The 24,655-nt window shown below is 38.6% G+C and overlaps 2 protein-coding genes across 3 annotated transcripts in view; both read right to left on the bottom strand.

Moving 5' to 3' along the window:
• Positions 1–16,631, bottom strand: part of AQR (aquarius intron-binding spliceosomal factor) — a 98,432-nt gene extending 81,801 nt beyond the window's left edge. Inside the window, exons 1-4 of the mRNA XM_011283083.4 lie at positions 16,509–16,631; positions 10,325–10,818; positions 6,855–6,911; positions 3,333–3,373 (exon numbers count right to left, since the gene is read on the bottom strand). Coding sequence (XP_011281385.2) covers positions 3,333–3,373; positions 6,855–6,911; positions 10,325–10,399 — 173 coding nt within the window. The 5' untranslated portion in view covers positions 10,400–10,818; positions 16,509–16,631. The remainder of the gene's footprint in view (positions 1–3,332; positions 3,374–6,854; positions 6,912–10,324; positions 10,819–16,508) is intronic.
• On the bottom strand, positions 13,147–24,216 carry ZNF770 (zinc finger protein 770). 2 transcript variants are annotated; one of them, XM_006932658.4, is made up of 2 exons: positions 24,065–24,216; positions 13,147–17,921 (listed from the first exon to the last, which is right to left on the bottom strand). In XM_006932658.4, the coding sequence occupies exon 2, from the start codon at positions 17,866–17,868 to the stop codon at positions 15,787–15,789; it is 2,082 nt and encodes a 693-aa protein (XP_006932720.2). In that variant the 5' UTR covers positions 17,869–17,921; positions 24,065–24,216; the 3' UTR covers positions 13,147–15,786. The 2 variants fall into 2 exon arrangements, with proteins under 2 accessions (XP_006932720.2, XP_003987344.2); XM_003987295.6 differs by lacking the exon at positions 24,065–24,216 and adding an exon at positions 22,425–22,562.
• Between the last annotated feature and the right edge of the window lie 439 nt (positions 24,217–24,655).

Genomic DNA, 24,655 nt, shown 5'->3' with positions numbered 1-24,655 from the left:
TACTACTTTTGAGATCCTAAAAGTTATCATTTAGGGGCGCCTGGGTGGCTCAGTCGGTTGAGCGTCCGACTTCGCTCAGGTCACAATCTCACGGTCCGTGAGTTCGAGCCCCGCATCAGGCTCTGTGCTGACAGCTCAGAGCCTGGAGCCTGCTTCAGATTCTGTGTCTCCCTCTCTCTCTGGCCCTCCCCCCATTCATGCTCTGTCTCTCTCTGTCTTAAAAATAAATAAATGTTAAAAAAAAAAAAGTTATCATTTATACCATGAGAATATTAAGAACTGACTGATTTATTTCCCAGATGCCTCCTTCAGAAATAGGGCTGATATGCAAAAATGTATATTACAAGAACCTTAATGTAGAATACTGAAGAGTACCTTATGGCTGGCTATAAGTGGCCTATTTTGATAGCCTACAAACAAGTTAATAATCTTACATCAAGTCATTTCCCCAGTAATGAAGATGCTATCAGCACATAACTCAGCAAAACAGCTTCCTCAGGCACTAGTCTAAAAAACTGTCATTTAAAAATTTAAATAAACATCATTTACATTAGGGATAGGGATTAAAGACTATGCTTATCATGATGAAAAACACATATACATTATAGTTTCTGTGTAATGGAAGTGCATTTAACTTTTTGAACTTTCAGATTTGGAAGCAGAATGTAATCAGCTTACTTTCATTTAAGTATTCAACAATGTATACACGATGAGAAAATGGCTATTAAGAGAGCCATAAGTCCTAGTGAGTCTGGCCAACAAGTTACTTCCTTCAGCAATTAAAAATAATGTAGCCAAATATATAACTTATAAATCACTGGCAGTGGTTATTAGTTACATAAAAACTATCTTTAAGGAAGAAATATTAATAGCTAAAGTTAAATGAAACAAACAAAAAACAAGCAATTACTATCCACTGGAATAAAAGCCTGTTCTGAAAAAGACAGAAAACTAGTTGTGAAGGTCCAAGATAATTTTCAGATTGGTATATCCTTAATATGTAAGAAAAAAGAATCCTAGAAGTTATCTACCCATTCATTTAAGTTTTCTCAGGCAATTTCATCCATACCCAATGTCAGACCAATAAGACATATGTTAAATTAAATACCTGCTCAAATGTTCATATATTCAGAGGATTCCCCTGATCATTCAATCTAAAAAAGCCCTTGTCACTACCCTAAACACACTTCTTTTTTTTAAGTTTACTTATTCATTTTTTGAGAGAAAGAAGGAGACAGAGTGTGAACGGGGAAGGGGTAGAGAAAGACAGAGAGACACAGAATCCAAAGCAGGCTCCAGGCTCTGAGCTGTCAGCACAGAGTCGGACGTGGAGCTCGAACCCATGAACTATGATACCTGAGCTGAAGTTGGATGCTCAACTGACTGAGCCACCCACACACCCCAGGAGAGAGAGAATCTTAAGCAGGCTCCATGTCCAGCATAGAGCCCAACATAGGGCTTGATCTCACGACCCTGGGATCATAACCTGAGCCAAAATCAAGAGTTGGACACTTAACCAACTGAGCCACCCAGGAGCCCCTAAACACACTTTATTTTAATTTATAGCACTTACTACCTGCTGACATTATATACCTCTATATTTCCTATCTGTCTAGACTAGAAATAGAACATAAGCTCGGTGAACAGAGACTATCTGTCATGTTCACTGTTGTACCCTTAACATTGAAATGGCGGTTGATACAATGTAGGCTCAACCTTGTCCTCTTCTGAGCTCTACCCAATGGCTTATTCTACATCTCCATCTAAATGGCTCTTTAGTACCTAGAATTCAACATTTCCAAAAGTGGACTATGATCTATGCCCAACCCCAGCCCTAATGACAATAGCAGAAGTCAGTAATGGAATCACTCACTAATCACCAGGCAACCTGAGCCAAAAACTTAGAAGTCACCCTTGGTTCCCCCCTTTCTCTAACCCACCAAGTCCAACGAGCAACCGTCTTTTCACTTCTATCTCAATTTGGCACTCTTCTCCACCTTCAAACGTCATTCAAGCCATCATTATCGTGAACCTAACTACTACAATACTCACCCTTATTTCCTGCTTCTTATCAACTCTAAATTCTTTTTTTAAAAGATCATCATCACGCTTACAACTCTTAACTGGCTTCCCATTATTCTTCAAATAAGAAACAAAATCTTTAACATGGTCTTTTACATGCTCACGAATCTCCTTTTACATGCTCCTTTTTACACGCTCACAAATCAATCATTAAAGCAAAAACAATTAGCCTCTTATTTTGACAATAACATGGATTTACCTTCACGGTATTTAGTAAAATTAACCTTCTAGGAATCAAACACATGAAAAATAACAATTCTGAGATTTTAAAGTTCTGTTACATTCATAACCTAAATATTTTCATTTCATATTAAAACACTTAGGGGCACCTGGGTGGCTCAGTCAGTTGAGCGTCTGTCTTCGGCTCAGGTCATGATCTTGCAGTTCACGGTTTCCAGCCCCGTGTAGGGCTCTGTGCTGACAGCTCAGAGCCTGGAGCCTGCTTCGGGTTCTGTGTCTCCCACTTTCTGCCCCTCCCCCAATCATGCTGTTTCTGTCTCTCTCTCTCAAAAATAAACAAACATCAAAAAAAAAAAAAAAACCACATTTAGTCAACTGTTCTTCTACGATACTCACTGGGCATCCATGTCTGCAGGTGCAAATATAAAAATATGCCTCAAATACATTAATTTAAAAAAAAAAAAGACACGGTATGGAATGGTGTGTAGAGTATAAACTTTCTGTATTTAAAAAAAAATCAGGGAGGGGGCTAGATACAGACATATATGTAGATAAATTGAGAGTTAAAGGATAGGGAAGATTTCTTGAAACTTACCTCCTTCTTTACATTGTTCAAATATAATTTTCATTTTTTATTTTTATTATTTTATATATATGCTATACATCATTTATAAAATGTATATTTTACTACTTTGTATAAAGTATTATTATGTATGTTTTACTTTTATAATTTTTAATAATATTTTTAAAAGATTTATCAAAGAAAATTAGTATTAGTTCAATTGAAATAAAATCTCCATGTTTACTGTCCCTCACGTTTCATCAGAAACAAAATAAACCTGATGGGATTTAATCCCTCTAAACGAAGTCAAAAATTAGGAAGCAAGAAAATAATGTATGGCTCTTCAGCAGCTACATATAAAGTTTTTCTAGCCACCATCTCCCTGATGACAAAATCTAACAGAAAAAAAAAAAGGTCCAAGTTATGATCCCATTTAGTTTAGAAATACAGAAGAGATCCAATTTGATCCCACCTAATCCCTATGTATGAGAAGTAAACTCATTCTTACCTCGATTTGACAATCTCTTTTTCATATATATCTTCAATGACCTGTTATCAAAAATATAAAAATGTTTAATATTTCAAACATTTTTTTATCCTAAATTGATAGTTTTCTATTACTGAGTTACTGAGATTACACAAAATAAGTTGGTTTAGGATATCAAATACTACTGAAATAATAATTAAGAGATCTTTATAATCTCATCACATTCCTCAAAATGTAAAATAACAGAAAGCAAAGTTGTAGAAGATAAATAATAAAATATGTCTACATAAAAAGATTCCTATAAACAATCATTAAACAATATATTCAAGGCGGCTCTATTGTGAACGTCTAAGATGACTTATTCATAATATTTCTAGGAAAAATAAAAATTAACAAATAAGAATATTTAAAAAAAACTTAAAAGTGTATGTTATCAGACTCCATCTAAGAATCATAACAATGTACTTTCAAAAGCCAGACAGTAAACTAGAAGTGTGAAGACATAAAAGAAGCAGATTACAAGTTGATTTCCCAAATACACACAATAAAGCCTCAGAATTTCAATTCTTTTGGGTTAGTGAGGCCAGGATGCTGTGATACTTCAGAATTCAGTATTGATGTTGGAAGCCTGGTTAAAATCACCCATTTTCATCGCAGATATATAGAAACCTTGCCTAGGACAGCTCTAAGGCTCACTTTCCCTATCTACAAAAAGGATCTATACAAAGTATCCCACAGGGTTGCTACACAAAAGTATCTACACAAAGTATCCCACAGGATTGCTATAAATAAGATACCACATGTAAAGAATTTAGTGCAAATGTTGACATATGGTGAGTCTTTAACAACAGTTACCAGAAGTAACAGAAATGCTACTAATAATAGTTAAAAAAAAAATCCTACTGTAAAATTATGAAGTCCTTTAACATGGTCATATATTTTACTGTAGCTATATCTTTTAACTGCTCCAAGTTATTTGTCACGTAAATGTGGGTGATAGAGGGAGGAAGACAGTGAGACAAACAAGTCATTCAATTTAGAAAAAAATTTCTGTTATTGCTTTTCTTTTTATAAAAATTCAAATTAAATAAAATGAAAGGCACAATCTTTAATACCAACCTACAATAAAGTTCTTCTAAACAGATATACATAACTTCATTCAGTATTATAACTAGTGTTAACTAAAATGATCTGGATATAATCTTTGAAAATCTAAATATAGAGCTGAGCCCGGGTGGCTCAGTCAGTTAAGCATCTGACTTCAGCTCAGGTCATGACCTCACGGTTCACGGGTTTGAGTCCCGTGCTGGGCTCTGTGCTGACAGCTCAGAGCCTGGAGCCTGCTTCAGATTCTGTGTCTTCTTCTCTCTCTGCCCTTCCCCTGCTCGTGCTCTCTCTCTCTCTCAAAAATAAATAAAAACATTTTTTAAAAATTAAAAAAATAAAAATATATGAAAATCTTAACAACTAGGTTCAACTCAATCTAGTTTAATCATTAAAATATTCTCATTATTAGTGAAAAATGACCCTAGGAACCCCCAGACAACATATACAAACACAAACACATACAAACAGCATATAAAATAAAGCAATTCTGGTAGTAATTAGAGTGAATAACACATACATGTTTATGAATACCTCCTGACGAATACAGGGATTGCAGGCAAAACAAAAATATATTTACAAATGAAACATTTAAGCTCAAATAATGTAAGAAATTTCTGGTTAAGGGGCATCTGGGTGGCTCAGTCGGTTAAGCGTCCAACTTTGGGTCAGGTCATGATGGTTAGTGAGATCAAGCTCCACACTGGGCTCTCTGTTGTCAGTGCAGAGCCCACTTTGGATCCTCTTTCCCCCTCTCTCTCTTTCTGCCCCTCCTGTCTCTCTCTCTCTCTCTCTCTCTCAAAAATAAAGTGTTAAAAATTAAAAAAAAAAAAAGAACTTTTCGGTTAAGTTCAGTTTTACCAAGTGTGCCTAAAGCATCACAACTCAATTTACAATGGCAGAACCTAAAGGGAGTCTTCATTAGCTGACCCTTGAACAATGGTGCCAATCCCCCACACACTCAAAAATTCATGTATAACTTCGGACTTTCCCCGAATTTAACTACCAACAGTCCACTGTTGAACAAAAGACTTACAGATAACATAAACAACACATTTCATATGCTATATATATTATATACTGTACTCTTACTGTATCATATACTGTATGTTATATACAGTATATATATCTATATATATAGTATATACAGTATGCTTACTGCATATACTGTATTACACATTGCTAGAAAAAAGAAAACGCTACTAAGAAAACCATAAAGGGGGAGCCTGGTGGCTCAGTTGGTTAAGCATCCGACTTCGGCTGGGTCATGATCTTGCGGTTCGTGAGTTTGAGCCCTGCATCAGGCTCTGTGCTGACAGCTCAGAAAATGGAGCCTGCCTCAGATTCTGTGTCTCCCTCCCTCTCTGCCCATCCCCTGCTTGCACTCTGTGTTTCTCTCTCTCTCTCTCAAAAATAAATAAACATTAAAAAAAAAAAATAAGGAAGAGAAGATACATTTATAGTACCATACTGTGTGTGTATGTATATATACATACATGTATACACAGACCCATGTAGTTCAAACTTACGTTGATCAAGGGTCAATACTTGTTAAATGGCATGCAATGTTATCTCTGTTTCATTTAAAGATCTCTCTTTTAAGAATCTATTTCAGGGGCTCCTGGGTGGCTCAGTCAGTTATGTGTCTGACTCTTGATTTTTGGCTCAGGTCATGATCTCATGGTTGGTGAGATCAAGCCCTGCATTCAGCTCAGTGCTGACAGTACAGAGCCTGATTGGGATTCTTTCTCTCTGACCCTCCTCAGCTCCACACAAGCATGCATATGCTCTCTCTCAAAAATAAGCAAAAATAAATTAACAAAACAAACAAAAGAAAACAAAACATTTCAATGAGAATGAATCCTACATTTAGGAATTTTTGTTTTCATTTATCCTAAATTGTTCCAGTTGAACCATAAGTCCATTCCCTTATTTAAATATTACTGGTCTTTAGTTATCTAATCCTCTACCCTAAACAACTCCCACTGCTTCCACCATTTTTACAAATTTTTATCTCAGTTCATCAACCTAAAAATTAAAAAAAATATATCTTCTACATGTACTGTCAAAAATTGTACAAAAATTCCTGTATATTTACAAAGATATTCATTACATGGTCATTATAATAATGATAAATTTAAAATAATCTAAGAATCTATAAACAGGAAAACAATTAAATTATACACACAATTTTTGAAAAGCTTAACACAGTAAAATGACAGTAGAGGTGATCTCTGGGTAGTGATTTTTATTTTCTAATGTGTAACTTCTACATTTTCCAAATATTCTAGCATGAGTAACTGTTAGTCTTATAATTAGAAAAGTGTAATTTGAACTTAAAAAGAAATCATGGAATGCTTCTGTTGAATTAGCCCTTAAAAAAAGAGATACAAAGAACGTACCTATTCAAAAAGAATGTTGTAAACCAAAAATACTTACCTTTATATCAAAAGGTGATTTTTTCTTGATATGCGGAGCCCAGTATTTACATGCTAACTGCAAAAGTAAACAGTATAAACAATAAGTCACAGGTTCGTATCATCGTCGAGCACAAAGACTGAGATCATATATCAATAAGCTATTTTTTAACAAACACTACAGGCACTGGGGGACAGAGTAATTCTACTTTCTAAGAGGACTATATGGGCAAGCAGGCCAGTTAGCATCCTTGGCCCCAGCCCACTAAATGCCAGTAAGGCCCTGCACTGCACTCTGTCATTATAATTTTAAAAAACAAAATATACTTTTCTAATCACCGCTAAAGAAACGGTAGGACCCAATTAATAACCACAGTCAAATATCTTCAGCTAGAGATAAGAAAACCCAGGAACCTCCTAGAAAGAACACCCTAGAACCTACAGATTAAGTGAGCTACCCAAGATTACAATTAGTTAAGAGTTGAGCCAGTATTAGAAAAACAGATTCAAAATCTTCAGTTATATGTATAAAACAATAACCTTTAAGTGATTAGTGGACACATGTAACAAAACCTAAAAAGTTATCTATAAGCGGATTATTACAGAGAATAAAAGAGCTGGTATACTTTAGCAGATTTGGTTTCACTTGGAAATTGTGAATTCTAAACACATACATTCAATATTTCCAGACATTTAGCTAGATTGCATATTATAGTCAAGAAAAAAATGGTTTTATCAATGTATGTTTTTTAAAGAAACTCAACTACAGGGGTGCCTGGGTGGCTCAGTCGGTTAAGCGTCCGGCTTCAGCCAGGTCACAATCTCGCGGTCCGAGAGTTCGAGCCCCGCGTCGGGCTCTGGGCTGATGGCTCGGAGCCTGGAGCCTGTTTCCGATTCTGTGTCTCCCTCTCTCTCTGCCCCTCCCCCATTCATGCTCTGTCTCTCTCTGTCTCAAAAATAAATAAACGTTAAAAAAATTTTTTTTAAAGAAACTCAACTACAATCTCTTGAAAAATGAAAACTCTAGCAAGCACAAAGACTCAATATATTCATAAAAAAGTGAATCTGCACAGGGTCTAGTGTATTGGAGGAACTCAAATAATAGCTGATGGACTGATGTATGCATGTAGGCATGTGTGCATGGATGAATGAACAAATAAAATAAAATCTGAAATGGTTACCTCTTCTGTGAAGCTGTCCTCAACCCTACCTGATGGTGATAATTACTTCTGAACTCTACTGAATGGTCTTGTGTTTCTGTATTATTATTTGATTGCTTATCTAGCTTTCCTGCCCACTTAACTGGAACACTTATGAGATGGGACCCGTGTCTTCTTTGCTTCTATAGCTAAGCACTTATCACAGTAAACACACTCAAAGGGCCTTTCAAGCAGTGAGGACACTGGTCTTGACGAAGTCTCTCCAAACCAGTAAAATAATGGCCCGCTTACGTGATACCTTACTAAACTATCAATCGCCCTCCAACCTGAGAGAAAATACTTCACCCTCAGTTATTCTATGCTAGTCTCATTTCCTTATTCCACTGCCTATGACATCTAGCCATCTTTTCTTTACCTCATACCATTAAGAGAACTGAATCTGCTCTGTTTTTATGATTCAGGGTCTTCCAAACAACTATGTAAATTCTATCTTCTGATCTAAACTGCTTACTGTAAATATATGATACAGCTTTTCCCTTAGGGTGTAACCTGTGACCTCTCCGACACTACCACCTCCAGGAATATACTGCCCTCCCCAACACTCTCCAGCCTCACGCAAAATACAAACTCTTCCCAATTCCCACTTAGCATAGCCCCTCTCTCCTCTCAAAAATAAATAAACATTAAAAAAAATTAATTAAAAAATACCCAAACTACTGTATTGAGAATGAAATCCAAACTTATCTCAGCTTCCAAGTGTATATGATCTGATCCCTACATACTCTCATTTCATACCATTCTCTTTTTAAAAAAAATTTTAAAGTTTATTTATTTATTTTGAGAGAGACAGAGACAGCATGAATCGGAGAGGCGAAGAGAGAGGAGAAAGAGAATCCCAAGCAGACCCTGCACTGTCAGCACAGAGCCTGAAGTGGGGCTCGAACCCACTAAACTGGGAGACCATGACCTGAGCAGAAACCAAGAGTGGGACGCTTAACTAACTGAGCCACCCAGGTGCCCCTCTCTCCTGTCTCTTATGTTTGCTATCCTGGCCTTCTTGATATTCACACCACAGGGCATTTGCACTTGCTATTCCCTGGACTGTTTTCCTGTTCTTCCCCAAACTGGCTCCTACTTTGCAGTTAGGTCTTAGCTCAAATGTCACCTCAGCTAGTACTTTCCTGACTGCCTTTCATACACCCCACCCCCATCACTGTCACAACACCGTTTCATTTTCCTGACAGCACTTATTACTGTTTGAAACTATACTGCACCTTTGTCTGACTCACCTCTGTAAAATGCAAACTTCTTAAGATGAGGAAATAAACAGCTTTAACCACAAAATGCAGGTAAATGGGAAAAGGGAGATCTAATCTAGTTAAAGTTGTCAGGAAAGCTACTCCAAAGTAACGTAGGTGGATGACAATGAATTAACCATATAAAGGAAGGTGGGAGAAGATGAGGATTCTGAGCAGAAGGAACAATGCTGAAAGACCAGGAGGTAAAAGCATGGCAAATTCAAATACAGGCAGTTCAGTGTGGCTGAAGCAGAGTTAGAAAGAGAGAGAAAAATGGATGTAAGCACAGGCCAATACTTTGAAGGATCCTAGTCATTACCCTAAGGAAAATTAGGACTCTTTAAAGATTTTAAGAAGGTAAGTGATATGATCAGATTTGCATTTGCGTAAAATCACTCACAGCAATATGAGCAATATGAAGAATGGGCTGGAGGAGAGCAAGAGGAAAGACAAAAGATTTGGATGCCTAAGTCCAGAGAGAAAACAAGGGCGACCTGACTTAGTCTACAGAGAAGCAGACAGATTTAAAAGATACTTAGAATAGAAACATGTAAAATCTAAGGATTAGTTATGCTGCTGAGCTAACAGATGTAAAGTAATCTTTACACGTAAATGTAAAGATTAGTTATGCTGCTGAGCTAGGGCTGTTTCCCTAATTACAGCCAACCGCGGTTCACAATGCAACACAGTAAACAGGTTGTAAATGCACGTTCTCGGATAAAACGATTGCTCTCGTCACAGATGCATCTACTTGGAACAGGTGTCTTGTCAGGCTCTCATCACTCCACTCAAAGCCTAGGTTATTCTACGGCTAAGAAAAACCCTATTCCGCCCTCTGTTAGCCATCATCTCTGCTACGAAACTTTGCCAGTCTCAAATAGGCTAGGGTGCTGTTTCTTCTGCGAAGAAACGAGTGAATGAAGCGACGAACGAATGCCTCCTGGGTGCTCCCAGTCCCAAGGAAAATCCCACCCCCAGGCCTTGGGGCCTCGACATCGCCTCCCTTCACACACACCAGATTCGCCCAAGCGCACCTGGGTTACGAACTCCGCGTTGATCTGGGACACAGTAGGAGCCACGATTTTCTTGGGCTGAGCAGGGGCCGCCATGGCAGCACTCTTACTCCGCTCCAGTGGCAAGGAAAGGTCCGTAGGAGGAACGGTGAACCCGATACACTTCCCCTAACAGGCAGCCACGGCTGCCTAATTCCGCGAAACAAGGGCCAGCCAGCCGGTAGGTCCTCAGCCTTCACAGTCCCACAAGAAACGCGTACAACAGCCCGTACATTTCCCCGGAAGCGGAACTGAACAGGGCCGGAAGTTCGTGTAGGCGTTGGGTCTGAGCTAGAGAAAGCAGGGGCTTCGGCCTCCTCCGCATGCTCCCCCTAGCGGACAGTTGAGAGAACACACCCAGCAGTCTGGACCGGGTCTCAGTGATAAATCTCAGGTAGGTGGTGTTGTGAGGGTTTTTCGTGGTAGAGTTAGTTGCAGAGGAAGGGGGGAGACTTGACGAGGGGGTTCTCTCCACCCTAAAAAAAAAAAAAAAAAAAAAAGGCAAAAGCAGTAGTGAAAAAAAAAAAAAAGCCAGCCTGGTATGCAGGGCTCAGTTGTAACTGTTTTTAACAGATTCATGGAGGTATAAGTTGACATACAATGAACTGCATGCACAGATTTAGAGTGTAAAATTTGATCCATTTTCAGTCATACGTCCGTGAAACCATCACCAAAATCAGGATAATACGCATATTCAACACCCCTCAAAGTTTCCTCATGACTTTTGCAATCCATCCCTGTCGCCCAGATAAAAAGGGGCTAAGAGGTTAGTGACTGAAGAGGCAATGGAGGAAGTAGGTGTAAAATGCATTTTCAGCATAAAGGAAAAAAATATAACAATAACCTGAGAACAGATAAGACTGACGTTGTTTGTCTTAAGGGCTATCTCTTTTTATGCTAAGTGCAGTGGAAATTTTTGATTGCCTATCCTCCCTTCTTTCCAAACACAACTTCAAATTTGACCATTATCCATATCCATACTGTTTTATATTGTATATGTAAAATAGAAAACATAAAAAGATGCATTCCCTTGCTTTCCAGAAGCATGTAGTTTTGTTCAGTGATTCTCAAAGGGTAGTAGTCTCAATATAGCAATAACAGCTAACCTGCGTAAGTGCAAATTCCTGGGCCCAACACCAGACATCAGAAACTCTGAGGGTGCGGTTTAGCAATCTATGCTTTTAACAAACCCTCTACATGATTCCAGTGCACACTAAAGTTTAAAAACCACTGATCAACAGTGACAAGAGAGTTATGAACGAAAAGCAGTGCGAGCATAGGGGATGGAGTGTTTAAGGCAAATCAGAAAAGCTTCCGAAGGAAGTTGTAACATTTAAGTTCAAACTCAAAGCATGAGTAGAAACTTGCCAATGTATATGCAAAATATTATGTGTTCCATATTCGTTTAATAATACCATGGCGCCATTTTTCTTTTCAGTTCTTTCCCCCTCCTAATGCTAAGAGAACTCCAGCAGTTAGCCCTGAAACTTAAGCTCTTCTAATCAGCAACAGAAAGCTCGACAAGATAGGAATTACATGTTCTTTGCCTGATTGTAAAGAGCAGATATTCTGTACCATCAAACAGACCTTGGGGCGCTTGGCTGCCTCAGTAGGTGGAGCATGGATTCTTGATTTCAGAGCTTTGAGTTTGAGCTCCTGTATTCAGTGTAGAGATTACTAAACAAACAGTAGTCCTTGAAAATGTTTGTTTCTAACAAAAAATTCTCATAAGTTACCTAGACTTCGAAATTGTTGCTATGTCTTAAAACTGTAGTTCTAATAGGTTGTCTTCTGTAACATGTAAATTGAAATATTTTCAGGGTGCCTGGCTGGCTCAGCCAGAACATGTGACTCTTGATGTCAGGGTTGTGAGTTCAAGCCCCATGTTGGGATAGAGATTACTTAGAAATAAAAAATAATAATAATAAATCAGTTCATCATTTCAAAAAAAGTTTTCTGCAAGCCAGTTTTAAACTTTAGTTTTCCCCATAATTATGGAAAACCAAAAAAAATCCGGCTCAAGTAAATTTAATCTTTGAGTAGAGCGTGAAAGTCTGTATCTAATTTAAAATAATAGTAGGTAAACCAGATGGAGACAAGAATATACATGGGAGGAACTAATTCTGTATTTCTTTAGTACAAATCTGGAAAGGAAGGGCAGAGGATAAATGGTTAAGCAGGTAGATCATGTGACATGAAATGGAGTTAACATATCCTTTTGTAGGTGATAAGAAGGTATCAGGGGCTCCTGACTGGCTCAGTCGGTTAAGCATCCGACTTCAGCTCAGGTCATGATCTCTTGGTTCATTAGTTTGAGCCCCGCATCGGACTCTGTGTAGACAGCTGAGTCTGGAGCCTGCTTCAGATTCTGTATCTCCTTCTCTCTCTGCCCCTCCCCTGCTCAATCTCTCTAAAATAAATAAACATTAAAAAAAAAAAAAGAAGCTATCAAAGAAATGTAATAAAAAGGAAAAGTAAAAAATAAGTTGGGGCACCTGGGTGGCTCAGTCAAATGAGCGTCCCACACTCCTTTTGGCTCAGGTCACGATCTCATGGTTCTGGGGTTCAAGCCCCATGCTGTTAGTGTGGAGCCTGCTTGGGGTTCTCTCTCTCCCCCTCTCTCTCAAAATAAATAAATAAACTTTAAAAAATAGGTAAAAAATGGAAATGATTAAATATCCATGTTAGGAAATTCAGTGTAGAAGGTGGATTAGAGTGGCCCCAGGAAAGTGTTTGGCAATTGGTACCTTATGCCAGTATTATGTGATTTTTCCTTTTTAAAGAAAAAAAAAAAGTCCAAACTGTATAATTTGAAAGTTTATTTTTAAAATATTCTGAAATTTGAATTCTCCAAGACTCTTAATCACCATCTACTTTCCTTCAACACACACATTTTGTCCTAAAATTGTTGGCCCTACTGCAGTACAAAACAAGAAACAATAATTCCACTAACTCAGCCAATCAAACTACTTCAGGAAGTAATCATGCTATAGCCTGGAATCACCGAAACAAAAAAATTTTAATAAATCTCCTTAAAGATATTTATAAAGTTTATTTTTTCAGAAAACCAAAGTGATTGACTCAACAATACCAACAGTTCTAGCATGCAGCAAATCATGTAACATCTAATGTTTAATCTTCTTATGGATGTATAAGTTTACTTTCATTCCTATAAAGTTTCCACAAGAAGCTTGCAATGATAAAGGTAAATAAGTATTTTGTTACAGGTACTTCAAATAGCACTACAGTACATCTTTGACAAAATTTGTACAATATTCCAACTTTCAATATGAAACAGCTTAAAAAGGCATGGGCCAAAAAAAAGTATAGTAGTTATCACTTAAGTAAAGAAAGTCTAATAATCATACAAGCACAACACTATTAGAACTCTCCCTGTTTGGGTTGGGAAAGGACTAAATGAGACATTTACTTCAAATAAAATTACATAAATAGTTTTGGAAAATCCCAAAATACATAACTTCAGACGAAAACCCCTTGAACCTATATTCTTGGAAAACAGGAACTAGTTATTCCTTGTTTTTATGCAATAGGTATGTTCTTGAAAAGTTGTGTGTACAGCAAATTCTGTAAACCATCATGTTGCCTGCACTGGAGGAACATATCTGAAGGAAATCTAAGATAAATTATTCTTTAAAACATGATTCTCCTGCACATTTATACATCACTGAGCATTCTCTGTACTGTTGTTTTATCTCTGTGTATTAAACCCAAGGTTCTCAAAATGCATTTGGAAAAGAAGATACCGATGTCCCCTCCTCTCTCCTGCTACACAAAGACAATTTTTAGAGTATGACACAGAGCTTACAAAGAATGTTCATTTATCCATTCTCAATAGAGGGCTTGCCACTATATTTGTGATAGGACAAAGCCACCTGTTCTTTTAGAAAGCTAATGGTTATTTTCTTTAATTACTAAGAAATCTCATTCTTAAAGATTTTACTAAAAAATGGCAAATATGAAGGACAATTTGTGATTGTGTAAGTCTTTTATAGCTTAAGATTCAATATTTCCCAAATAATGACAGTGCTGTTTAGAAAAAGGATACCCTCAATTCTGCAAGCACTTTATTCTTATATGGGAATAATTACCTTACTTATCAAAACAATTTATGAATTATCAAAATAATGTTCTTTAGCATTAGACTCTTGCAAGAAACATAGACTTAAAAACTAGAACTAGACCTGGGGCATCTGGGTGGCTTAGCTGGTTAAGCCTCTGACTTTGGCTCAGGTCATGATCTCACGGTTCATAGTTTCGAGTCCTGCGTTGGGCTCTGTGCTGACAGCTCAGAGCCTGGAGCCTGCTTCAGATTCTGTGTCTCCATCTCTCTCTCTGCCCCTCCCCCACTCATGCTCTCACTCTCTCTCAAAAATAAATAAACATTAAAAAAAATTAAAAAGAAAATAAACTAGAACTAGACCTAGTCATTGCCATTTGATCAAACTTAACAGATTTGCTTAAGTCATATGACCACCCAATGCATGAGGCATTAAAACAAAGTTTTACTAAAGTAAATCAAAGTCTTAGGGAGATGCAGATCTAGAGGGGAGTCTTAAGTCTATAGCTACTGATGTCAATCACCAAGTAAATAGATGAATTGCATTTATTCCTCTGAAAAGATAACACTGCATACAGAACATCAAAGAGATTATGGCACTTGGACAATATTCCTGATAAGTAAACATGGTAAATGTATACAGGGCCATACTAACTTCTCTCCTACTTTTAAATTTGGGAAAAACAGCAAGCTGGGCAAAAAACCAATTCTAATCACTTGTGGAAAAGGAGGTGAAGCTACCAGAATCCTAAGAATAGCTTGCAAAAGACCAATGAAAATAATACTGTGATTTTCTCATCCATCTTCACTCTTACTGCTTTTGTATTTTTTACTTACAAGAGAAAAAAATTTTGCAATGGAATTTGAGCCATAGGTGGACAAAATTATGCTTTCGTGTGAAATATAAAACAAGTAAAATGTAGTGGGGCTATTTGCTGCAGCTAAAAACCAATTTTTACCTCTCAGTCTTAAGGAGATGGCATGCCTTAAGGAATAAGTCCTTTAAAAAAAAATGAATGAACTGAGTTATTGTACCACATCTTGGATTTATATTTTCAGTACAGCCAAAGTATATATTAAAATAAAATAAATGCTTACTGTGTGGCATCAAACCATGTTCTTCCCCCTAAATTTAATTTGGCTGTTCCTAAAACATCCTATTAATTTTCTACGTACTGTATCTTGCTTCCTACTATGCAGAACAAGCAACTGCCTATGAAATCACCCAACCTAGTGAAGGCCTTTTGGTAAAAATACATTTTAAATGATACAAACTTTGAGACCAAGATTATCAGAGACTACGAATGTGTTACTGGTTCTGTCAGTTACATAACTGACTTTGAGAACCACTTTCTCTTGTGGTTAGTCACTCCTTAAAGTGAGTAAGTTGATGTCTCTTCCAATGAGGAGCCTGTCTGAATGTTTTGCCACAGACTGAGCATTCAAATGGCTTCTGCCCTGCGTGAATTAGATAGTGTCTTTCCAGTTTAGATGGAGATCTAAAACTCTTGGAACAAACGCTGCATTGGTAGAGAAGGCCATCATTCCTCTCCGCCCGCCCTGAATAACCACAACAGTGACCGTGATGGCTCTGCTCTGACTGCAAAAGTACACTGGAGTGATAGGGCTGCCTGTTCCTATAGGGGGGACTAAGAATGAAATCCTCCGATTCTGCCTTAACTTTTATTTCTGATATTTGATCTGACTCTGAGGCCTCATATTTTTGGAAACCGGGAGTCTGACATTGTTGGGAAGCATTATAGTTAACATTATCACCTGGGTGAATGAGAAGTTGGTTCAAATTTTCAAATTCTACTTGGCAAAGAGATCGTCTATAAGGAATCTTATCAATATGAGTTAATTTGTGTCTTTTTAAATGAGCTGACTGTCTAAAAGATTTCCCACAAACATTACAGCCAAAAGGCCTCTGTCCAGTATGAATTAAATAGTGTCTTTGTAGTTTGGATATAGAAGGGAACACTTTCTCACATTTGTCACAAGGACACATCTTATGTCCAGTATGTAGGTTTTCACTTGGAACTGAAAAACCACACTGAAGCACTTCACAGTTATTAAAGAATTCCTCACCTGATGAACCGTAGATAGATACGTCTTTATTATTCGCTGAATTATCTATAGTTAACATGTTTTCTGTCGTAAGGATACCTTTCAAGTTTTTACCCACATTTTGGTTCTGGAAGTGTTTTTGCCAAGAAAATGGCAAAGTCAATGTTTTCTTCTTTTTATTGCCAACTGTCTTGTATGTTCCATGCTTGCCAAGAGGGCCCATAAATGTTCTCTGGGTTTGTTCAGGGCTCTGCTCACCGGAAATAAGATCACAATTTTCCAAGAAATTGTTTTTAAATACTTTTTTCTCAGATCGAAGATTATCTAATTTCTTACCCCCAGCACGTTTAAGTTTAGCCAAGATTTTTTTAACAACGGTTTTATAGTTGTAGCTTCTTTTGAGCCTGCTTGGCATTTTGCCACCTCTGGCAGGAAAACACTTATGTCCATTGAGAATCTGCTCTGATTCAAAACACTCTTCACACTCTGGACACTGAAAAGGGACGATATAAATAGAGTGGACATCAAGTGGATTATTCTCCTCAGATTCACCTAAATCACCATTTTCCAAACTATCCTGCTTTGCATTTAATTTATTAGGCAGCGGGCATGATTCTGGACTCTTCACCTTTAATGAAAGAGTCTGAAAGGTCTTATTCCTGGTATGGATTTGTTTATGCTTCAGAAGTTTGCTTTGAATCTTAAATCCTTTTTGACAAAAACAACATTGAAAAGGTCTTTCTTCTGAATGCGTGAGTTGATGAATTTTTAAATGAGTTGACTGTCGGAAAGACTTACTGCACAGGACACACTTAAAAGGCCTCTGACCAGTATGAATAAGTGCATGCCTATCAAGTTTTGATTGTGATGGAAACATCTTGCCGCAGATCGTACATGCATGAATATTCTTTCTTTTCTTTGTAGGGCTGTATGCAGGATCAGATTTGGAGCAAGGGTGTAATGCCCATCTTTCCTCTGTGGTAAAAGTATGATACATCCCATATACCGGCTTTTCTTGCTTGGCCTCCAGCAATCTTCTGACCTGTTTAACGTCATTCTGGTAGGTTTCATTGTGAAGTTGTTGGTGCTTCACAAACGTCTTCAGATTTTTAAAGTGGCGTTGACAAATGCTACATTTAAAAGGCAGATTATGAGTTAGTTGATGTCTCTCCAGATGAACCAGTTGTCTAAAAGTTTTATGACACACATCACATTCAAATGGCTTTTGACCAGTATGAATGAGATAATGCCTAGCTAATTTTGATGGCGTTTCAAAGTGCTTGAAGCAAATATTGCAAATATATGGCCTGTTTCTAGGTAGTTTGTTGGCTACTACACACTGTTGAATCTTTAGCATTTTTAAATTGTTTTCAGCCATCATATTCTTCAGTGATATACTCTGATGAACTCCATGTTCTTAAACTCCACAGATGTCTAAAAATTAAAAATAAAAACGTATTAATTTAAAATTTATTCATATGAAAAGAAATAATTTGTCTTTTGGCTAAAGATATTAAGGGTAGAGAGGAACCTGGACTTTTTCTATGTTTGTAAGTAAGTTAATAACTATTTTAGATGAATACTTTAGAATCATAAAACTAACTTCATACATAGAAATGATGACTCTTTATATTAAAGAAATCTCTAGGGGCGTCTAGCTGACTCAGGAGATAGAGCATAGGACTCTTGATCTCAGGGTTGTGAGTTCAACACCCAAGTTGGGTATAGAGTTTACTTAAAAAAAATAAAATTAGGGGCGCCTGGGTGGTTCAGTTGGTTCAGCGTCTGACTTCGACTCAGGTCATAATCTTGCAGTTCCTAAGTTTAAGCCCCACAATGGGCTTTCTGCTGTCAGCACAGAGCCCACTTTGGATCCCATCTCCCTCTCTCTGCCCCTCCTCCACCTCATTCATGCTCTCTCTCTGTCAAAAATAAATAAACATTAAGAGAGGGAAATTAAAAAAATAAATTAAAAAATAAATATCTAAAAATCAATATAATTTAAAGTTAGATTTCTAATTGAGATAATGCATTAAAAGGGGACTGAAATGAATTTCTTAACATTAAATAGACCTTTTAATTCCAATTTTCCTAGTTCTCTAGTAAGTAGCTTTGTCAGTGTTTTGTCATTAAAAAAAATTAATCTAGACAGGTAAGAAGTGTAACAATTAAAATATAATACTAAAAATAAGATGTATTTGCATTTAATTATAGCATACCATGGGCACAATCTGAGAAGGCAATGTTTCAGATACCAAAGTTGGATTTGTTAGCCACCTCATTAACAGTATTTTTTTATTTTTATTTTTATATATAGAGAGTGTGAACGGGGCAAAGGGGCAGAGGGAGAGAGAGACAGAATCCCAAGTAGGCTCCATGCTCAGCTCAGAGCCTGATGCAGGGCTTGATCCCATGACCCTGGGATCAACGCCTGAGCCTAAATGGAGTCAGCTGCTCAACTGACTGAGTCATCCAGGCGCCCATAACAGTATTTACTTTTAATTACTTCTTTGGACCAACAAAGACAACATGGACAGCTGGGAGAAAATGGCCCAGATAACTGGGGTTCTAGTCCTAGATTTGTCACCATATGACCTCAGTGGCAGAAAGAAAGAAATACAGATTCTTCATCTCTAAAATGGGGAAAATGCCTCCTGGCCTGCCTACGATATCAAGTTGTGAGAATCATGGAGATAATGCATCTGACTGTGCTGGAAAACTGTGAAGCAATACACAAATGTAAGGTATTACTTAGCTCAACACTAATCAAATTTTAAAGCTTTATCCTTGTCTGCATAATTTTTTAGGGTTTCTACCTAAGAAATAAATACATTAACTAAATTTGTAGTTATGTCTTCTTTGCATTTTGTTGTTCAGCTCTCAAAAGACATGTACAAAAGCAATGAGGCAAATTGGCTACTTCTATATTTATCAATGGCTAAGTAATTTGAAAGTTGAGTGTGGTTCACTTTTCAGACAATAGAATAAAAGGATCATTTTGGTCTTGAAGTTAATATGAAGATAAAAATGCTTTCTCCAATATCCCCCTGTAGGACACATGCAAAAGTTTACCAGGTATTTTCACAAAAACCTATCTTCCCTTTTATCAGAAACCAATTTTCTTCTAATCCTTTTACTACCTTAAATAAGGGGATCAGAGATTTAAAAAAAACAACAACAACAACAAAAAAAAACTACTCTAGCTTTCTCATCTAATGTATTTTCTCCTTGAGATCAGAAAGTTGATCAATCTACCAGATACTCCGCGTTCTTCTTTCTGTCAGCTGATCTGGCGAATATTCAACATATATGCTATTTGCTATTAACTGCCTTCTAGAAGACACCTTAAACACAAAGGCACAAACACACCCACTGTGGTTCTCTTCAGCAATGTGAATTAGAAACATGCAAAAAATTCATTTACTGAGCAAGTATCTTCTACCAGTTGCTTTATCTCTGGTTTTCAAAGTGTGCATCGCTACCCGCTAATGGATTATGAAATCAATATAGTGGGTTATGATCAGCAATTTTGTTTAATAAAAAGTAGAATATATCAGATTGTATTACAAATAGTAAAGATAAATACGGTTTTGTGAAACTTCTGTATAAAGATTAAGAAAATTTGTGAAAGCTGTTCCTGGTATTATCTCTTCAGACAACACTAGACAGAGGAACCCACAACAAATCAATTACTTTATTCAAAGTAACCAAATAATCTATTAGGTAAGATTGGGGCCCACAGGATGAGACAGGATTACTAAGGAAAGCAACAGTATCTGATTTTCTTCACTTGGCCCATATAACCCCCCAAATTTATCAAAACATTTAATTAGAGGCCAAATGGAATATGCCACACTAGTCTATGCAAAATAAAAGACTCTGACTACAAGCCACTATATTAATTTACAAAATGTACTATATAACGCAGATATCCATGTTAGCGACAATCAGCTGTTGGTGCTATTAATATGCACTTTCACTACACGGAGTTACTGGTGAACAACCTCCAAATCCCTAAACATGCTAACACAGCAACAGTTTGGGATATTAAAATTAAGTCATGAATCCAGTAAATTGCCAAAAACTTGGCAATTTCTTTCATTCCTGTCAAGCTATCAGGTGTCGAGGTGGTCAATTAGGACAATGAGCCAAAATGAAAGTAATAATCAAGCCTTTATTCACTTACTGCCAACAGTGCAAGCAAAAGGCAAAACAAGTACTGGTTCCCCAGGGCCCATTAAACAGAACTACACAAGGTGAGGATCAGATGGATGCAGTGCACACAATCATCTCTCTGCAGAGGAGGCCAGAACAAAAAGGCTTCTGCCTCCTCATGGATCTGTGGGCCAGGGGAAGACGAAGGAAGGGAAGACGAAGGGGTGGAAAGGTCCTGAGTCAAAATGGAGAAAAGTACCTCAAGCAAGTCCCTCCCCCCACCTACCCAAAGAGGTCTTGGTGGGCACGGAGGCACCTGGGAAATATCTCAGCCAAGATCTTCAGAATGGAGGTACCTGAGCCAACAATGCAATCTAGTATAAGCCTGCGTAGCAGGAGGGAAGGAGTGAGTCCTTGACTGCAACTCCCCCCAGAAACTGGCCATGCACAAGTCTGGTGTGAAGAGGGCAGTTTTCTCCAGAAGGCCAGCCAGCCAAAACCATGCAATTGTCTACAGTCGGGCCTGAAAGATCACACAAAGGATTCTGGCCTACAGCCGACCTCCTCGATTCCTACTGTATAGTTTTCCTCTTTAATAGTTTCCATGGAATACTCTTGAAAAAATCCCACACTTGCACCACATACAACAACCACCTCCGATTCTAACAGGGTTCCTATGCCAGAAAGTGTCTATGGCTGATCACCTACCACTAGCACTTAAACTATATTCTGTCGTCACTTGCCTTCACACCATGTGGGAAAGCACTTACTGGGAGCCCTGTACTGTTGGAACCATTGGTGGCAACCAGTGATCTCATCTGCTATTTATAAGCCATAGCTTCGGGATCCCCAATGCTCCAAGTGAAGTACCCTGTGTACTTACACAGGGTGCATATTAATTTGATAAAGCTCCAAATCCCACTTCAACTGATTCTCTGTGCTCTCAATTGATATTTTTGTTGTTGGTAATCCCAAAGAAGAAACAAACAAACAAACAAAACCAAGCCAACACCATGTTCTTTTTTCTATGTTAAATTGAAAATTAAAAAAAAGTAAACCTCAGAGGTTCAACCTGAAGATTATTATGACAACTGCAAGACAACACTCTGTTGGAAGACTGTAAAAACCGATTTAAAAAATTCCAAGACGCTTCCCGACTGAAAGCCTGTTGGTTTTTTACCCTTACCTAACACCATCAAAGCGAAATAAGGATCTCACAAAAAGCAAGTGAACAAAAAAAGACCGGAGAGAAACTTGGATCACTTCCAGCTGGGGAATAATCTCTGGCGACATTGATCACAACCTTTCCTCCTTTGTGGCCGCTTCTGCCCCACTTCCCCTGGGCCACTCTCGTGGCCTTGAACTCTCACCTCCCGTCCCCGAGGGGCTGAAATGGACAGAGGACCCTGACATCTGGCCGTCGCCCTAATCGTCCACAACCAATAAGCACCTAGGGGGTCCAGCCGAATCCAGAGACTGCAAAATCCCACACTAGGAAAGGAAGGGTGAAAACTGCTTTGGCCGCAGCCAGGGGGAAAATGCCACAGGCGACTCGACCCACAGCAGGGGAAAAGCATCCTTTCTGCGCCTTCCTCTAGGAGACAGACTGCCGTCCCCCATGAGACGCAGTCGGGAGGCGGGGAAGTGGAAAAGGAAAAGGGGCTGAGGTCTTGGCGCCCCCGCTATGGGTCCCCGGACACCTTGGAGGGATCGAGGCAGGCCCGACCCTTCCCGAGGATCGCTCCACCTCACACACGGACTCCTCAAGTCCTCCTCACGCACCTGGAGCTGGCACGGACCGGGTAGGCGCGCATCTCAGGGCCCAGACGCCGCGAAGGCTACGGGCGCACGTCCGCAGGGCTGGCGCGGCGACGGACTGAGCGCGCAGGCGCGGCGCTCGGGAGCGCCCAGGGACGCGGTCCGGCTGGAAACCGGCTCCCCCCACCCCAGGGCCGCCCTTCCTTAGGCGTGGTCTGCCAGGGGGCTGGGTGGTGGTGGGTGGGGGCTCCAGAGGTGGGTCCCTACCCCCAGCGCCGCCCACGCCGCAGTGCACTAGCGGGCGGAAGAGAATAGACAAGTGGAGAAGGGCGTTTGCTGAGATGGCTCTGACAATTCGAGCAGATGGATGTAAAGTGCTCAACATAGTGCCTAGAGCCTAGTAAGCCCTTAAATAGCTTTATCATGTATTACTTTTTATATTAAACACAACTTTATAAAGTGATAGGATCTCATTTTAAAAATGAGCAAAATGAGGCTGAGGCGATAAGAAACACACCATGTCACACAGCTGATAGATGGTAGAGATGGAATTTGAGGCTAGTACTAGACCTGCACTTTTAATTCACTACTTCTTCCCAAATTATAGATCATCTCTGTATTGTATGTGGACACAAGTAAGGGTTAAATGTTGTAGTTAAGTTACAGACTTGGGTGGCACATTATTATTGAATAAGATGTTTAAGATGTGAATAAGATCTACCCGAAATTTTAAGTACAAAAGACATTGGAAAATTATTGTGGATTTTTGCAGGTTCAGACTGTAACTGTCTCAGCTTCAGAGTTGAGGTCATGAGGACAGGTAACAAGCACATTTTCTTTCAACTGTTTGTAACTTCCTGCATTACTTTTCAAGGACCACTGACAACAAAAATGATTATTTCTAATGTCGATATACGTTCCTCTATTTAAAAAGGAAAAAGTTGGGCCAGTGAAAAGTAAGTGTCTATTTTCCGTGTGGTAACATGAGGAAATGTCTAATAGAAAATAAGCTTTTGCTTTTTATATAGCAACCTTGGAGGAGTCACATTTGGAAAAGGTTGAAGCCCTTACTTTCAACAGAAGCAGAGACAGAGAGAGGAGGGGAAAACCTTTAGGTGTCCTAAGTACTAACCCCAGTATGGGGACTGTATGTGTTCAGGTAACCCTTGGGGACTTGCTCCATTCTGCAGCTTCTCCTGGAAGTTCAGCTGACTAAACCATGCAAACAATTGCATCCATCACCAGCCACATAAATCCTCAGGAAAGATATGCAGACTGTGAGAGAATATTACGTGAGATTTGGAACCAATGGAGGATGCATTGCCTGCAAAATACATATGCCTTTGCACCAAGAGCCTGAATTTGGAGTGTGGAACACAGATGAGACATGAATAAGCAATTCTCCAAGGCCACATACCCTACATCATAACTTTCCCCCATTCACTCTGAAAGCCATCTCAGGAGCCTTCTGGGGGAAAAGGAGAAGCTATCACAAATAGGTCATCAGAAAGATTTCACTGATTAGGTAAGATTTGAATGGGGACTCAGCAATGGGTACAATATGGATAAACAGAAACTGTAAGGGCAGGATAGAACATTGTAGGGAGGGATGGTAGTAGTGACAAGGAAAAATGGCAAGACATACCTTTGAGTTAGTATCTTACCTCTGCAACTTACTAGTATATGTCCTCAAAAGTTACTTAACCTTGGGGCACCAGGGTGGCTCAGTTGGTTGAGCATCTGACTTTGGCTCAGGTCATGATCTCAGGGTCCTTGAGTTCGAGCCCCACGTTAGGCTCACTGCTGTCAGCACAGAGCCTACTTCAGATCCTCTGTCCCCCCTCTCTCTGCCCTTATGCTCGCACTCTCACTCTGAAAAATAAATAAAAAACATTTTTAAAAAAAGTTACTTTACCTTTCTGAATCTCAGTTCCCTCATCTGTAAAATGGGGATATAATTAATCATTCATTGGCATATGAATGAATCAATCAACCAATGACACATCCTGTACAAAGTGCGAAAGATTCATTTCTTAGTATATGAAGTCCTTGACGTCAATGTAGTTTTCAGCTTAGAACAACGTACAAGGAAGTACAATGTGATAAGAGAAGATATGTAGAGGGCAGGAGGGAGGAGGAGGAATGTCTAAAGCTATCTGGGGCTTCAGGTGGAGACTGTCTTTGAGCTGAGGCTTTTTTTGTTTTTATTTATTTTTTAATGTTTATTTTTGAGACAGAGAGAGAGACAGAGTGTG

This window comes from Felis catus, chromosome B3 (genome assembly GCF_018350175.1).
Source record: "Felis catus isolate Fca126 chromosome B3, F.catus_Fca126_mat1.0, whole genome shotgun sequence".
In the NCBI taxonomy this organism is placed as follows: Eukaryota; Metazoa; Chordata; class Mammalia; order Carnivora; family Felidae; genus Felis; species Felis catus.
This window is presented reverse-complemented; position numbering and strand designations above follow the sequence as displayed.

Coding starts and splice junctions, on each gene's coding strand:
- ZNF770 (XM_006932658.4), bottom strand. CDS start 17,868: ATGATGGCTGAAAACAATTTAAAAATGCTAAAGATTCAACAGTGTGTA.